Source organism: Stomoxys calcitrans, chromosome 1, assembly GCF_963082655.1.
Source record: "Stomoxys calcitrans chromosome 1, idStoCalc2.1, whole genome shotgun sequence".
Taxonomy (NCBI): domain Eukaryota; kingdom Metazoa; phylum Arthropoda; class Insecta; order Diptera; family Muscidae; genus Stomoxys; species Stomoxys calcitrans.
This window is the reverse complement of record NC_081552.1, coordinates 176,663,837-176,681,034: the sequence shown is the minus strand read 5'-3', so window position 1 is coordinate 176,681,034 and position 17,198 is coordinate 176,663,837. Positions and strand designations below refer to the sequence as shown.

The 17,198-nt window shown below is 38.4% G+C and overlaps 2 protein-coding genes across 4 annotated transcripts in view; one reads left to right on the top strand and one right to left on the bottom strand.

Annotated features, from left to right (window-relative positions):
- Window positions 1–17,198, top strand: part of LOC106093980 (tyrosine-protein kinase Src64B) — a 275,692-nt gene that overhangs the window by 101,877 nt on the left and 156,617 nt on the right. For all 3 annotated transcript variants that reach the window (XM_059361063.1, XM_059361062.1, XM_059361061.1), the window contains one exon: window positions 17,036–17,193. The gene's annotated coding sequence lies outside the window, so the exon portion shown is untranslated. The remainder of the gene's footprint in view (window positions 1–17,035; window positions 17,194–17,198) is intronic.
- LOC131994313 (uncharacterized) lies at window positions 7,256–11,473 on the bottom strand. The gene is made up of 2 exons (XM_059361065.1): window positions 10,518–11,473; window positions 7,256–8,398 (listed from the first exon to the last, which is right to left on the bottom strand). The coding sequence occupies exons 1-2, from the start codon at window positions 11,135–11,137 to the stop codon at window positions 8,377–8,379; spliced, it is 642 nt and encodes a 213-aa protein (XP_059217048.1). The 5' UTR covers window positions 11,138–11,473; the 3' UTR covers window positions 7,256–8,376.

Below are 17,198 nucleotides of genomic sequence, written 5' to 3'. Positions count from 1 at the left end.
ATTTGGCTGAAAATTTGCACAAGAAGTTCTTCTATGTTCTTAAATATACGTATTAAATATGGTCCGAATTGGTCCATAAATTGATATAGTTCCCATAAAAGCAGATTTCCAGATTTTATTTTTTTAACTACAATAATACGAAATAATGACTTCCACATTAGTCTCCAACATCCGAATCAAGTCTGGCCCCAATCGGTTCATAATTTGGTAAAGCTCCCACAGCATGTCAATTCTTATCCATTATTCTTTGTTTGCCTATAAAGAGATATCGGCCAAAGAACTTGAAAAATGCGATCCATGGTTGAGGGTATATAAGATTCGATCCGACCGACCTTAGCGCGCTTTTACTTGCTTTTATACCTACCAACGACCCTGTAAAGTGTATATATTTTCTTGATCGCCATAAAAGTCCAATACGATCTAGCCATGGCCGTCCGTCAGTCTGTTGAAATCACGCCACAGTCTTTAAAAATAGAGATATTGAGCTGAAATGTTGCTTAAATTCTTTTTTTTGTCCATAGGCAGGTTAAGCTCGAAGATGGGCTATCTTGATATAGTCCCCATATAGACCGAGTTGGCGATTTAAGGTCTTAGGCCCATAAAAGCCACATATATTATCAGATTTTGCTGAATTTCGAAACAGTGAGTTGTGTTAGCCCACTCGACATCCTTCTTCAGTTTGATCTAGATTGGTCCAGATTTGGATAAAGCTGTCATATTGACCGATCTCTCGATTTAAGGTCTTAGGCCCATAAAAACCATCAGATTTTGCTGAAATTGGAGACAGTGAGTGGTGAAAGCCCCTCAATATCCTAGATGGCCCAGATTTGGATAAAACTGCCATATTGACCAATCTCTCGATTAAAGGTCTTAGACCCATAAAAGCCACATTTATTATCCGATTTTGCTGAAATTTGAGACAGAGAGTGGTGTAAAGCCCATCGATATCCTTCTTGAAGATGGCCCAGTTTGGTCCAGATTTGGGTATAGCTGCGGTATAGTCCGATCTCTCCACTTATGGTCTTGGGCCCATAAAAGTTGCATTTTTTGTCCGATTTCGCTGAAATGGAGGACAGGAAGTTGTCCAGATTTGTATACAGCTGCCATATCTCTCGATTTAAGGTCTTGGCCCCATAAATGGGCGTATTTATTATCCGCTTTCGCTGAAATTTGACACAGTGATTTATATTAGGCTTTTCGACATTCGTGTCCTATATGTTTCAAATAGGTCTATATGTCGATATAGCTGCCAAAAAGATCAGTGTCCGTGCCGAATTTGGTCCAAATCGGACCGTACTTGCATATGGCTGCTATGGGTGCATAAATAATGCATTTTTCACCGGTTTATGACAAAAGGTGGTTCACATATGTACTCGAGGTGGTGGGTATCTAAAGTTCGGCCCGGCCGTTCTTATTGCCTTTTTAGTTGTTTTTTATACCCTTCACCATAGGATGGGGGTGTACTAATTACGTCATTCCGTTTGTAATACCTCGTGATATTCGTCTAAGACCATGTCCGTCCGTCTGTCTGTCGAAAGCACGCTAACTTTCGAAGAAGTAAAGCTGGCGCTTGAAATTTTGCAAATGTCGTTTTGGTATGATTTCCAACAACGGTGTCAAGTATGGTTTGAATAAAACACCCAAAATCCCCACACTGGGAAAAGATGTTTGCAAAATTGGCATTTTTTAGCAAATTGTCCGTAGAGACCTCAATCCTTGGATGGCGCAAAATATTTTTTTGCATGCAATTAATTATTACTTGGGGCAATGCAAATATATTATAAAGTTGGGGCCTCAGCTTTGCGTTTGAGATCGCAAAGGGTTTTCACAGTTTTTTTTTGTTAAAAAATGCCAATATTGTACTTCATAGATCCCCTATTAGAGTTAACATAATTTATAAAAAATGCACTTAAAATGCATCTACATTAGGTCCAGTATTATCTACAAACTTGATAATACTGGGCCAAGTTTTCTATATAGAAGCGAAACAAAGAAATTACATTTTTTTACGAAAAAACGCAAATTTCGTCAGCTTTCCAAATCAGCTAAAAAATTTAAAATCGTTTCAGAAATGCTTTCACAAGAAGCAAAATAAGAGTCCATTATTTGCGAAAATTTCAAAAAAAAATTTATTCAAATATCTTGGACACTATAAAAGATATCCCGCATATTGAGGCGTGTTTTTTTTAGGACTTTTTAAGAAAATCCGACTATAAGTTCGCTTTTGACATACCGAACAAAGTTTTGTAGGGCCGAGGTGACCAACTTTGAAGTCCCATCCCACTGTCCGATTTTTGCTACTCGTATCCATCATACCTCTAACACACTGTTTGAATGCTTTCCATCTATCACAACATGATCTATCTAGTTTTTCGTATATTGATCGGCGGACAGCTATGTTCTTTGCCGCGGGACTGGATAACACCTCAGCTATAAGCATTTAAAATGTCATGAAGATATCTCTATCCGTTCCAAAATGGCAGACATATTTCCACTTGTTTTTTTCCCATCCCACTGCGCGATGTTCGCTACTCGGATCCATCTTACCTCTAACACACTGTTTGAATGCTTTCCGTCTATCACAACATGATCTATCTAGTTTCTCGGGGTTTGATCTGGGGACAGCCATGTTCTTTGCCGCGGCGAAGTCTTTTAGTCTCAATCCATTATCGAAAGTTTCTTCGTGTAGGCTACATTTTCCGACTGTTGGGCCAAAGATATTTTCCATGCCTATTTTCGCATCAAAATCTCTCATAACAATTTTAATATGATATGGGGATTGTAAACCTGGAAACAAGTTGTTTTTAGTCTTCTAATGCCTCGTGTCATGACAGCTATAGTATTGTGCGTAACTCTTTCTGTCTGCCCTGTAAGAAGGTTGCCTTTTATATTTTGGAATTAGAGAACACAAAAACCAATATTAATCATCGAAAATTGCTTTGTTTTTCAAAATATTCTCCATTAAGATCTACACATTTTGTATGCGTTTGAACCAATTGTCGAAGAAATTTTGCCACTCTGATTGAGGTATCTCCAAAACAAGCATTTTGAACACATCAACCGGTTCTTCAGGTGTCGAAAAACGTTGACCTCTCATTTTATTTTTTAGGTACGAGAATAAAAAGAAGTCATTCGGTTCCAAGTCAGGACTATACGGCGGATGACTCGTCAAATCGATGTTTTGAGTGCTCAAAAATGGAGTTTCATCGCCAGAAATTGAATGAAGTTCATCGACGCACTGTTATTGAGTTGATCGACGTCGAAAGTTCTAAAAAATAATGGCATGAAAATGTTCACGATTTAATTCCATTTTTTGGGCGAGGTGAATCTTTAAAGTTACTGTAAACAACACAAATAGCGCTCGTATGTCAAAACGTTCTGTATAACTTTAAAAATGTCAAGCTTTAGAGTAGAGTTGACAGTTGGCGGATTGCAACACAAGGCTTGCCCAATCCCGAAATATTTAAGTAAGAGTCAGTGCCAACTGACCCCTCACTGAGAATCTCCTCTCTAAATCGTTGACTGCCCGCAGTTGCATTTGCAACTACTCTACATAAATGCGAAGATTTCCACTATCCGCAACCTGTGGTCCTGCCCGGTAGCTTCCAGTTAAGCTTCCCGTGATAACGAATAATAACACTAGTCAGAGCTGCAAGTTTCAGCCGGTTTGGTGCTTACTAGAGGTGTGCTCGTGAGTTGTAGTGTCACGTGATTCGTGAGTGAGATCTAAATCCAATCAGGTTACCGTGAAATTCTTCGTGCGTGATCGTGAGTGAGTAAAATCCTGCTCACGACACTAATTACGACTTACGAGAAAATCACGAGACACTCACGAGAAAATCACGACTTACCATTAAAATATCAAAAACAAATTTTTTTGTATACGTCTCAAATCTTCCGGTATTTTAACGTACGAATTCAGGCACGCTGTTATAAGTGGAAACGCATGAAAGAAGTACTCTCCGAGAAATTTGTTAGTAAAAACAGCAAAAATGTTTGCTGTAACAGTAAAAATGTTTAAAATTTTTAATTTAATATCAGCAGACACTGTTTGCTGATGTCAGCAGACTAATTTCTCTGGGTGAAGAAACAATTTCTGTCTACAGATGCATAAAAATTAAGAGAGTAAACCTCAAGTTTTTTGTGCAGTGGTGAAATATTTCATACATTAATATACGTACGCTAATATACTTCATAATTTGAGACGCTTGGAAAAAAATATTAGTTTCATGGAAAAAATATTTTCAACAGTGAGCTGTGATTTTTCCGTGACTTCTAAGTATGTCGTGAGTGTTTCGGAGTAGTGATTTTTCTCGTGTGTCGTGATTTTTCTCATGAGTCGTTATTTGTTTAGTGAGTCGTGCGTGAACGTGCATGAGTAAAATTTTTCGCTCGTAAGCGTTCGTGAACGTGAGTCGACTTAAAAAAATCGTTCGTGAGAAACATTTTTTCTCGTGAGCGTGAGTGAAAATCCACTCACGTGTATGTCTCTAGTGCTCTAGTACAGTTAACCCTTGTCGGCAGGGAATCTTTTTTTTCGCTAATTACCTGTAACTTGGCTAATCCATTAATTTGTAATTGCACGGATTGGTAAATCTTCTTGATTTTGCAAGTAGTGTTTTGGTAGCACTTCCAACAACTACACTAAGTATGGTTTAAATCGGTCCATGTTTTTATATAGCTGCCATATAAACCGATCTTGGGTCTTGACTTTTAGAGCCTCTAGAGGGCGAAATTCTCGTCCGATTTGACTGAAATTTTGCACGAAGTGTTCTGGTATCACTTCCAACAACTACGCTAAATATGTTTTAAATCAGTCCATGTTTTGATATAGCTGCCATATAAGCCGATCTTGGGTCTTGACTTTTAGAGCCTCTAGAGGGCGCAACTCTTATCCGATTTTATTGAAATTTGGCACGTAGTGTTTTGATATCACTTCCAACAACTGTATTAAGTATGATTCAAATCGGTTCATAATTTGGTATAGCTGTCATATAAACCGATCTGGGATCTTGACTTCGTGAGCCAATAGAGCGCGCAATTCTCACCGATTTGGCTGAACTTTTGCATGAGGTGTTTTGTTATGACTTCCAATAACTGTGCTAAGTATGGCGTAAATCGGTATAGAACCTGATATAGCTGCCATGTAAAACTTCTCCCCAAAGAGGTGTCGCACTGCGGCACGCCGTTCCTACTCGGCTATAAAAAGGAGGCCCCTTATCATTGAGCTTAAAACTTGAATCGGACTGCGCTCATTGATATGTGAGAAGTTTTGTTTTATAGCTGCCATATAAACCGATCTGGAATTTTGACTTCTCGAGCCTCTAGAGGGCGGAATTCTCACGCGATTTGGCAGACATTTTTTACAACAGCTTCTCTGATGACTTTCAACATACGTGTCTAATATGGTCGGAATCGATCAATAGCTTGATTCAGCTCCCATATAAACTTATCTCTCGATTTTGCTTCTTGAGTCCCTACAAGGCGCAATTTTTATCCGAATGAACTGAAATATTACACAATAACTTCTACAATGTTCAGCATTCATTAATGGCATAACAGTTCTTATTCAATATTCTATGTTCGTCTAAAAAGAGATACCGCGTATAGAACTCGACAAATGCGATCAATGGTGAATCGTATATAAGATTCGGCCCGGCCAAACTTACTTGTGTTAAGGATAATATAGTGTTCATAGCCGTTTCTTGACCAAAGAGAAAGTTCCCTCAAGTTCACTGGATTGGACTAGTTAAGATGTCCAGTGGCATTAAGGTTTGCTTAAAATTCAGCCCGATTGATTAGGTGGATTTTTGAAAGCCGTCCTCCAGACTAGAACACCATATAGCATTATAGATTTGAGAATTTTATATAAAGGCAACATTCTCTTGCGTCTTAACAATTTTCGTCCATCCTCTGTCTTCTGTTCTCCGTCTTCTGAATATACTCCAGCGTAATAGGTGTGGAGTGTAGTATCTTCCAACTTTTCTTAATGCCTACTTTTACTGCTTATAATAACAAAATTCAAAATTTCAAAATTAAAAGTACTTGAAGTCAATTTCAGCAATTTCTAACTCTACATCCATAACCAGCCCTCGTTTGACTGTCGCAATATACACATATGTGCTTTATTATTCCCTATATATTTATTATATTTTCACTTCCTTTTTTTATTCAATTCCGTGCGAAACGATGAATGCACTTACGTTTGGTTCATGGTTTATCTGCGTGTAGCCAGAACGTAATGTTCTCGGTTCTAGCATGTGACCACATTGATGACAACAATAATGGGAGGATTCCCCTTACTCCCGCACCAACCTTAGGCAATAAAGAAAAATCAATACTTGCTTATATCATTGTAGATCTGAATTTGATTGTATTATTTTCGTGCGTGTGTGTGTTTGGCTGCGTGTGCAGCTGCTGGTACTAATGTCATTTAATTTACATTAAAACTCCATTTTTAATACGATTTCCAATGGTAATGGGACAATTGTACATATATATATATATATATGTACATACGTATGTGTATGTAAATATGATAAGTTAAGCACTTGAGTTCACAACCTCTACTCACCCTGGTGCAGATATACATATACGATATTGGGTATTGTGTTAATATTAAATTTGCATAGTTTGATTTTGGAATTTTGCCAAGAAAGCTCACTGGGCATAGGCCTCTTGATGGGAGTTTTATGAAAATTAAAAGCTAAATTACACCATTAAGACTGTTAAGGGCAAACTTGCGATAATCAATTATTTTCAAATGAAATACGAAGTCCACCAATAATTTGGAAGGAATTTAAAAACGTGGTATACAAAGACTGGAGAATTGATACCCACAACCATAGGATGGGGTTATAATAATCTAGTCATTCAAATTGTTATCCCTCGAAGTATTGATCTACGACTCCATAAAGTATTATTATTATTTTTTTTATTTTATTATTTATTAATAGATTGAATTCAAATTACAATTCAAGAATAGTATTTCATAAAGTTCTTAAATACAATCTATGTTAGGCTTAGCAAAAATGCTGTTAGCCGTAATACAATGCTTATCACTAAATTGTTGTTTGTTTCTATATGTTTCTTGCTTTTTCTTTTTTCATTTTGGTTATTAAAAACTGAATTCATTAATAATTAATTTTCTATACTTAGTACAATTTTCTATGTATTTATATAGTGATGAGTTATTCGTGCCATTTAATATATTTAATACTTCGGACTCATTAAGGGAATATCTTCCGAAATAACTTTTTCTAAATTCTCTGTATAATGGGCAGGCGCCAATAAAGTGAAGTGTATTTTCATCTTGATCTGTATTACACATAGAACAAGTGCCATGGGTGTTACTTCTGAATGATCTCGAGTTAAGGTCGAGTAAACCACCTCTAGCTTTAATGATTAAGCTAGTAGCTCGTGAAGATAAGTCAGCAGTATGAAATGGAATTATATTATACTCAAGCACAGAATAAAGATCGTGGAACTGTGAATTTCTTGCATCTGATTCAAATTCACGTTGTTCTTGAATTCTCAGTAATTCTACTATTTTGTCTGAATACATGCATATCGGATTTGTAGCATTAGCAGGAATATATTGTAGGGTTTGGCAAATATTTGACCATTCTTTTGCCCATAATGCATTCAATTCTATGATTTTCTCCGCCAGCAAGCGGGGCAAGCGGTGAGAGCTAAGTCGCAATATTCTATTAATGTAGTTAAAATGGATTCTAAGAGTGTTACAAAACATAGAAGAAAATCCAGTTTCTAGATACAACATGTAATTTGGTGTATTATTAGGCAAATAAAGCATTTTCTTAGTAAAAAAGCGAAAGAGCTTCTCTACATCATCAAACCTTGTGTAACCCCAAACCTGTGCAGCGTAAAACATTATAGATCTGGAACATGCATCGAATATCTTCATCTTATTAGTTTTAGCAATACTAGGGTGACTTATATACTTCGACCATGTGCTATTTATGGCCAGTTTGGAATCCGCAAGCTTCTTCTGTAAGTGTTTTCTAAATGACAAATTGTAAGTTATTTCAACGCCCAGGTATGTGTAACTATTAACAATTTCAATATTCTGATTTCCAAAGCACCACCTTAAATTCGAAGAGATTCTAGAACCTCTACGAAAAACAAGAATTTTCGATTTAGAAAGGTTTACTTTCAAGCTCCACAACAAACAGTACCTCTCAAGTTCATAAATCATCTCTTGTAAGCCCAATGGAGAGTCAGATAATAGCACAATGTCATCGGCGTATAATAAGACTTTGACCGTAGTGTCCGCTACTCTTACACCACCAGGCAATATATAGGGAAGGTCATTCACGTATAACGAAAAGAGTACAGGACTGAGAATACAGCCCTGTTTCACACCAGATTCAACAGGAAAGTATTCAGAGAACGTACTTCCATCCCATACTCTACTTTCTGTGCCATCATACAGCATTCTTAATATAGTTACAAGTTTCGTAGATAGACCCTGACTAGATAGTTTATAAAAAAGGCTGTTTCTGGGAATCAAATCAAATGCAGAAGAGAAATCGACAAAAAACGCATATGTAATTTTGCCTTGTAGCTGGTTCAAAGAAACAATATTCACGAGGTTAAATATATTATCTATAGTAGAATACTCTCTTCTAAATCCAGCTTGAAATTCATTTAAAACATCGTGTCTCGTCAGCCAAAATGTTATACGGTTTAGCAGAACAGAGTTAAAAATTTTTCCGATAGTATCCAGAAGTGACAAACCTCTATAATTTGACGCCAAGTTTATATCACCTTTCTTAAATAGAGGTATCAATATTGACTTCTTGAAGGAAGTAGGAACATTTTCATGGAGGAATATCTTATTAAATACTACAAGTATTTCTTGCAGAAAACGGCGAGGAGCAAATTTATAAAATTCGTAAGGTATACCATCGTTCCCGGGGGCCTTATTCGATTTAAGTCCTTTTAAAACGGAGAGTAGCTCACAAAATTCAAAAGGGGAGTCTAAAAGTGGGTCTACATGAAACGGTATACACCAGCTGATAATTTTGGAATTATCTTCGTTAACTAGTAAAGAGTTAAAGTGTGCTAAGAAATCATCTGCGTCTAGATTTCCTCTACCCTTAACATTACGTTTATTCAGAGAATTTGCCAGATTCCACCAATCCTTGCTGCAGGAAACAGTATCTAGTTCTCTGAGGTTGCCATTGAAATATTGCAGTTTCTTCTCGTTACACATTCTATGAAACTTAGATCTGGATGAATAATAACGCCTTCTGTTGATAACAGTGTGTGACTTTCTGTATATCTTTAAATTTTTATGCATATTGGATCTTAAACGAAAGCACGTCCAATTGAACCACTTCTGCTTAGGCTCAAAAAATGTTCTATTGGTCTTCTTTACCTGAGCCCGCCTAATTTTATTTTTAATGTTCTCAACCAAATCCTCTGACGATAAAAAGACGCAATCATTTACTGGCTCTGCAAGTAAACTTAAGTTTTGATTGTATTGAGATCTATGCCTTTCATCCCAGTGTAGCTTCTGTATAGGCTGTTGAGTAGTTTCTGTCGAACTTTTCGGAATCTTAATATCTAAGCATAAGGGCATGTGATCAGAAAAGGGTTCAGTGGCCACCTTGAACTTGTCAATATATGACAGAAAACTCGCCGAACTTATACAGTAATCTATGACAGAACTACCCATTGCACCACAAAAAGTAAACTCCCCATCTATATCCTCTAAAGTTCTGCCATTTATGATAATACCGCCTATGTCATCAACAATACGTAGGAGATTCCTTCCCTGGGTATTAACGTTTCTGTCTTTGGAGCGTCTAGAATAGCTAATGTGGGGACAATCTTTAACAATGTTGTAATCTAGAACCTGTTCTTCGCCTATTCTTGCATTCATATCACCCATTATACAAAAATTCGTTGGGTTAAGGTCTTCCAAAAAAGAACCAAACCTTTCTACATCCACCTTCCAACGCGTACAGTTCAAATACGTAGGTATAAAATAAAATATATTTCCATCTAGACTAGCTGACAGCATTGTGTACTGAGAATCAGAGACGATAAAATTTAATTTGTATTTCTTTTTAATTTCTTTTTTGAAGCCGAAAAGACATCCACCACTGGCACGCCCAAATCTATTCACTTTAGTTGCGTCCTGCCACTGCAAATAGTAGTTTTGTAAATAAGACGAGAGATACGTTTGTTTATTGGGTAATACATGTGTTTCAAAGAGAAAGAAAATATCAAAATTATTAAGGTAGGTTATAAAATTTCCGTAATTTAAAGAACTTTCGAGATTTGAAACATTATATGATAACAAATGGCACGAATCAAATTGCTATTGCGATGATGGGGGAACATTAAGGGTAACATTTTCAGCATTGTTGCAATAAACCTCAATGGGACTACCGTTATCAACAAGAATGTTGCTCAGAAATTTGGCATCACTTAAAGTTGGAGCTAGTATTTTTCCGTCGGCCCAGCAATATCTTTTATCATTCAAGAAGAGACAGAACTCTCCTAACCTAACTTTAACGTCTTTTTTATGCTGGGATACGATTTTGCCAACTTGACGCAGGTTGTATCTGGTAGACTGTTCGACAGCAGTATAATCCTTTTGTATATATATAAATTGGCCATGCAATTTTTCTTTCGTATTTAAAATATTTTGCACTTGGGAATTGGTGTCCAGTGTAAATACGAACGATTTTCCTGAAGATAACATTCTAGCGTACGATATGTTAACTACGATGTTTAATTTGTTGTTGCAGATGTCGAGGAATTCTTTTTTTGCCGTAAATGTAGTTCTACTTCTAAGTCCACTCACCACAATATTTGTAGTACGAGATTTTCTGTCTAAGGTTTCTAAGCGATTTGTTAGTTTCTTGATATCTTCTCTCAATTTACAATTTTCCTGTTTAAGTTCTTCCACTTCATATTTGATTGCAGTAAGGTCCTCTTTTTTGGCCACATCTTTCAACTTATCATCCAACACATCGCCCAGCTTACTCCACGAAAAAACATCTTGTTGGTTATTTATGTTCATTTTTTGATATGGTGAATACTTTTTTGGGGTACTGTGACTGTTTTCTGGTGATATCGATAATAGCGTTCTCTTATTATTCATTTGCTAATACGTAACACCCTGTGTTTTACGTTGAACGATTATATCGGTCAGCTGTTTGATCGTTATCGACAATGTGGTTTGATAGAAGAGCGCAACTGTTGTTTGCTTATAGCTATTCGTTGTATTAGTATTACCAGCGCCTTCCAGTGATATTACAAAGTTTAATAAAATAATTTATTTTTTAAATGTGGTTTTTAACGACAACGGGAGTCGAATGTATGCTGCAAACTCTACTGCGGCAACCTCCAACGTAGCTCTATGGCTTAGAGTTATTTCCAATAATGGATGATACGCCTGACACGAAAAATTGGCAGAAAACTTGGGAACCAACAAGAAACACACCCGACCGTATGTAAGCCTTTTTGTACTTTCTCCATAAAGTATATGTATATATTATGGATCGTCTCAACATTTTGAGCCGATCTTGCCATGTCCGTCCGTTTGTCGAAATCACGATAGCGGCCTGAAATTTTACAACATATACTTCTAATTGATGAACGTTGTTGTTGTTGCTGTTATTACAGAAGTTTGTTGTGTTCTATCTTTCGTCTGCTTGATTCGGTTGAGTGTCCAGATCCAGGAACTCTGCGACTAAGATGGTGTGCGTCCAGAAGGGTCTGAGTGTAGTGGGTCTCGCTTGGCAGTTACACGGGTGACGTCTGTCGTGTGGTCCCTACTCAAAATCGGGACATACATCTTGCACGTCTGCATTAATCCTTGTTTTTTATGAATTGAGGCGGCTGCATCTGCCGGAACGTAACTGAGCGGGAGGGGTTTCTCCAAGGACTACAATCGCCCGGCAGCTATTCTCCGCATCTGATACCGTGTCTGCATGAATGTTGTTTAGACCCGCTTGATCTAGAGATTCTCTCTTGTAGCGCTGAACCTCACGCTCTAGATCATGTAGATCTACCTTAAGGCTTCTGGGCAGTGGATACCTATCTATTTACAAGATGATGATTTGGATGGTCTCTGCGATAACAGCCCACAAGGTAATGCTTAGACAGCATGTAGTTATGTCTTCGCACTGGTAGGATTTTTGTCTCTTAATGGAGATGGTCCACATGAGAACTGAGGAGACAGCCCGTTGCAGTTCGAAGGGTGGCATTCTGATAGATCTGACTACTATTCCACTGCGTGTCAAAGAGATGACGAGACAACACTGGCGCTGGATAACTTACCACAGACCGGCCAATTGCTTTGTACATTGTCAACAAGGTTTCTTTGTCTGCACCTCAAGTGCTGCCAGGAAGTGACTTGAGGACTTTGTTTCTACTTTTGACTTAATCGCAAATTGCTGTGGTTTATGGGGAGAATGTATAAGAGCTGTCAAATGTGATACCAAATATTTTGGGACGATTAGACACTTGATGGTCGGAATCATTTCTTTATCCATCTTAGATAGCTCAGCATACACCTCACGCGTATATGTAGTGAACCATGTGGCTGAAGATTTGGTTGCAGATATCTTCTGATTTCTTGCAGCGAATTATGAGGTAAGTTCGTTGAGGTAGACGTTCAACCTATCACATATGTCAACAATGGGTGGGGGCCTGTTGCCATGATCGTACAGTCGTCGCATCTGATTGGCGTCTGGAGGGGGTGGAATGGAGATTAGATAGTTGTTAAACCGTGCCGGAGATATCACCCCGTCTTGGGGAACTCCCTGTTTCACTCTAAGGTCCTTCGACACTTATCCCTAAATTCCACAAATGACTGGCGACCACACAGATAAATCGCGACCCAGTGTTTCAGGCCTGGCTAAAGGGACGTGTTGGCGAAGTCCTCAAATAGTTTGGCAGCATGACCGTGTCGAATGCGTTCAATAAGTCCAGTGCCACAAGGATCGTTCTATCACATGGCCTGGGCTGATTGAAGCCACGGCAAAGTGTGCGGTGATGGCATGCAAAACAGTTGTTGTGCTATCCAGCCTTCAGAATTCATTTTGATGCACGGCGAATGGAAATTCTCCTACGAGGCTCGGAGGGAGTAATGCCTCAAGCGTCTTTGCTACTGGTGAGAGAATGGGATCGGTTTGTACGACTTCTCAAACTCGGGTCCTTTCCAGGCTCTGTGGCGGGATCACTCTGCCCATTTTCTAGGCATTGGGAACTATAAGAGTGTTGGTGTAGGTCGTTGGGGATTGCAAATGGGCCATATCGGTTCAGATTTGGATCTCAGAAGCCTCAAATTTTGTCCGATCCCGTATTTGTCTTTTTGAGCCGTCCGAAGCCAAAATTTTCACCTGATTTGTTGAAATTTGGAACAAAGGCTTGACTTATGATTTCCAACATCCATACCAAGTATGATACAAATCGGTCTGTAAACAGTTATAGCCCCATATAAACCGATCCCTGGATTTGAATTGTTGAGCCCTTAGAAGTCTTTATTTTCTTCCGATTTGGCTGAAATTTGGAAGAAAGACTTGAGTAACATCTTCCAACATCTGTGGCAAGTATTATCCAAATTAGTCTATAAACAGATATGGCCCCCATATAAACCGATCCCCGGATTTGATCCGCTCTTAGAAGCCTAAATTTTCACCTTATTTGGCTGAAATTTGACCCAAAAACCTGGCTCTTGATTTACAACGTCAGTGCTAAGTTTTATCTGAGTCGGTCAATATGGTGATATAGGCCCCCCTTAGTACCGATATCCCGATATGACTTCTTGAGAACAAAATAATTTAAATACTAACACAGTTAATAAAAGTACATTTTTAGCGGAATCCAAGTTGGAGGGTATATAAGATTAAGGTTGCTTGTTATATAAGAGACTAGCTGACCCGGGCCCGCTCCCTGCGCCTTCTTTTACTTTATATGGAACAAAAGTTTTCTTGGAATACTTATTTTCGACAATTAAAGATCTTTTAGTGAAATACCATGGAAATTTGACTAACAGTTTACCAATATAAGTGCCTTTATCTGAATCTCACATGATCTTTATTGGTGTACGAATTTAAGTATGGATGTAAGGTGTACTCCATTCTTAAAATACTTCATTTCAGCCCGATATTCTCATGATGTCTGATTTAGTGGAGTTTTCGGGGGAGAGGTGGTCCCCCAGATACTTGGCCCTGAAAAAAATATCAGCATCGTGCTCTTCTCTTAAATACCATTTATTTAAACCCCATATTGCCATTGGCTTAAGAGGAGTTTCCCCCAAGGAGGAGGCGTCCCCCAACCACATGGCCCCAAAATAGGTTATCAAATTCGTGTTCTAATCTCAAATACCTTTCATTTGAGCCACATATTGGCACGGTCGAAAATGTTTTTTCCTTTGGGCGTGTTTTGGGAAAAAGGTGATGCCCTACATTTGGATATCAAATTCGTATTCTATTCCCAAAAACATTTATTTGAGCCTCATATTGCTGTTTGTGGGATATCTTGGGAAAGGGGTAGACCCTCAGAAAATTGGTCCCAAAAATGGGTATCAATTCTTGCTCAACCTCCTAATACCTTTCATTTAAGCTCCACATTGACATGGTCGGTAAATATGCCCGATTTAGGGGTGTTTTGTATTTAAACTCCTTATTGCAAAAGTCAGCAAATGTGTCCGGTTTGGGGTATTGGCCCTAAAAACTATGAATATTTAGTTCCACTCTCTTTAAGACCCAAATTGTCTTGGCGATCAAATATGTCCTATTTGGGGGTTTGTTATGGTGGTGGGACGTCCGCTAGGCAGTTGGCCCCTAATGTTGATATCAGATACGTGGTCTACTCCCAACGACCTTTAATTTGAGCCCCATATTTCCATAGTCGGCAAACATGACCGGCTTGGGGGTGTTTTGTAGGATGGGCGGCCACTCAGTGAGTTGACCTTGAAAATATATATCGGATTCGTGTTCCACTTTAAAAACCCTCTTATTTGAGCCTCATATTGCAATAGTCAGAAAGTAAAGGGTGATTTTTTTGAGGTTAGGATTTTCATGCATTAGTATTTGACAGATCACGTGGGATTTCAGACATGGTGTCAAAGAGAAAGATGCTCAGTATGCTTTGACATTTCATCATGAATAGACTTACTAACGAGCAACGCTTGCAAATCATTGAATTTTATTACCAAAATCAGTGTTCGGTTCGAAATGTGTTCATTCACCGTAACGTTGCGTCCAACAGCATCTTTGAAAAAATACGGTCCAATGATTCCACCAGTGTACAAACCACACCAAACAGTGCATTTTTCGGGATGCATGGGCAGTTCTTGAACGGCTTCTGGTTGCTCTTCACTCCAAATGCGGCAATTTTGCTTATTTACGTAGCCATTCAACCAGAAATGAGCCTCATCGCTGAACAAAATTTGTCAAAATTTGAACACATTTCGAACCGAACACTGATTTTGGTAATAAAATTCAATGTTTGCAAGCGTTGCTCGTTAGTAAGTCTATTCATGATGAAATGTCAAAGCATACTGAGCATCTTTCTCTTTGACACCATGTCTGAAATCCCACGTGATCTGTCAAATACTAATGCATGAAAATCCTAACCTCAAAAAAATCACCCTTTACTTGCTATTTGGGTAGTGTTGCAGGGGTGGGGTGGGCCCATAGACACTCTTCCTGAATATTTATATCAAATTCGTGCTTTACTCCCAAAGACCTTTTATTTGAGCCCCATGTTGCTATGGTCGTAAATATGTACCCTTTGAGGGAGGTTTTTGGGGAGAGGCGGCCCCCCAAACACTTGGTCTCATATTTGGATATCAGATTCTAATTCTACACTCAAATACCTTTTATTTAAGCCCCATATTGCCATGGTCAGTAAATAACTCCTGTTTGGGGCGTGTTTTCGGGAAGGGGTGGACCCCCAGAAACATGGTCCCACATTTGGATATCAGATTCGTATTCTACTCGCAAATACCTTTCATTTGAGTCCCATATTGCCATGGTCGGTAAATATGTCCGATTTAGAGGTGTTTTGGGGGTTGGCGTGGTCGCCCTTTTTTTTATCCTAAATACCTTTCATTTGAGTCCCATATTGTCGTGATTGGTCTAAATATATGTTTGGTAGGTTTTAGGGTGGGGCTGCCCTCCTAGGTACCCCATCCGAAATTTGGATACCAAATTTTTATTATTAGGGTACTATATGAGAACACACAAAATTTCGCTTAAATTGCACCACCCATCTCGGAGATCTGGCGTTTTTGAAAATTAGGGCAAGGGGGAGGGTCCGCCCCCCCCCAACCCCCCTTCTGATATCAAAAAATGTAGTACCCTATTTTCACCACGGTATCATTATTGACCATCTGTGAAAATTTCAAGAAAATCGTTTCAGCCGTTTCTGAGTCTATAAGGAACACACAAACATACAAACAAACAAACCTACAAACAAATACAAACTGATTTCTATATATAAGATTGTTATGACCTCCCTTTATCCTTTTAATACTTGCTGCCAATATAATGAGAAACCGTTTGAAGCACTTAACAAATTTCATTTGTGTTGAAGGTCATATAAGATATGGCCCCGCTAAAGCTAATCTCACTCTATTTCTATGTTACTAGTTGTGAAACTAAAATTACATCTAATCGTGTTTAGTTGAAACTGGAAAACTTTTGTAAATTGGTTTCCTGTCGGATGTTTTGTATTCAGCCACATTGTTTTTATTCTTAAAGCATATAACCGAACTCTGGCCCCTAATCAATTATGCCTGCTTACACACTGCCTGCCCTAGTTTCGATGTCTTTATTGGTCTTTACGGCAATTTTATCTGCGATGCTCTCCTCCAGAATTACAGCTCTGGCGCATAGCAATCCTTGACCGGCTTTTTTGTATCCCAACACACACACTCTCACTTATACACATTACGATGCTTACTTGGTTTAATGATATTACATTTTGGTGCTCATTGTTATGTTTTTTTTTGTTGTTTTCGTTTCATTTCATTGCCTTTTTGCAGTTTTCAAGGATATAAGCGAATAACACGTGAACGGACGAACGAGTACAATTTCTTTTTTCATATGCCACAGCGACGACGGCGAGGAGGACAACAGCTTCAAACATTGGCATCTTCATCTCAAACCCCACAATAACCACAACAACAACAACATCCTGATGGTAAG

Coding starts and splice junctions, on each gene's coding strand:
- LOC131994313 (XM_059361065.1), bottom strand. CDS start 11,137: ATGAATAATAAGAGAACGCTATTATCGATATCACCAGAAAACAGTCAC. Junction 8,399..10,517: donor AGGTTAGGAGAGTTCTGTCT/CTTCTTGAATGA, acceptor TTCTCTGAATAC/TTTCCTGTTGAATCTGGTGT.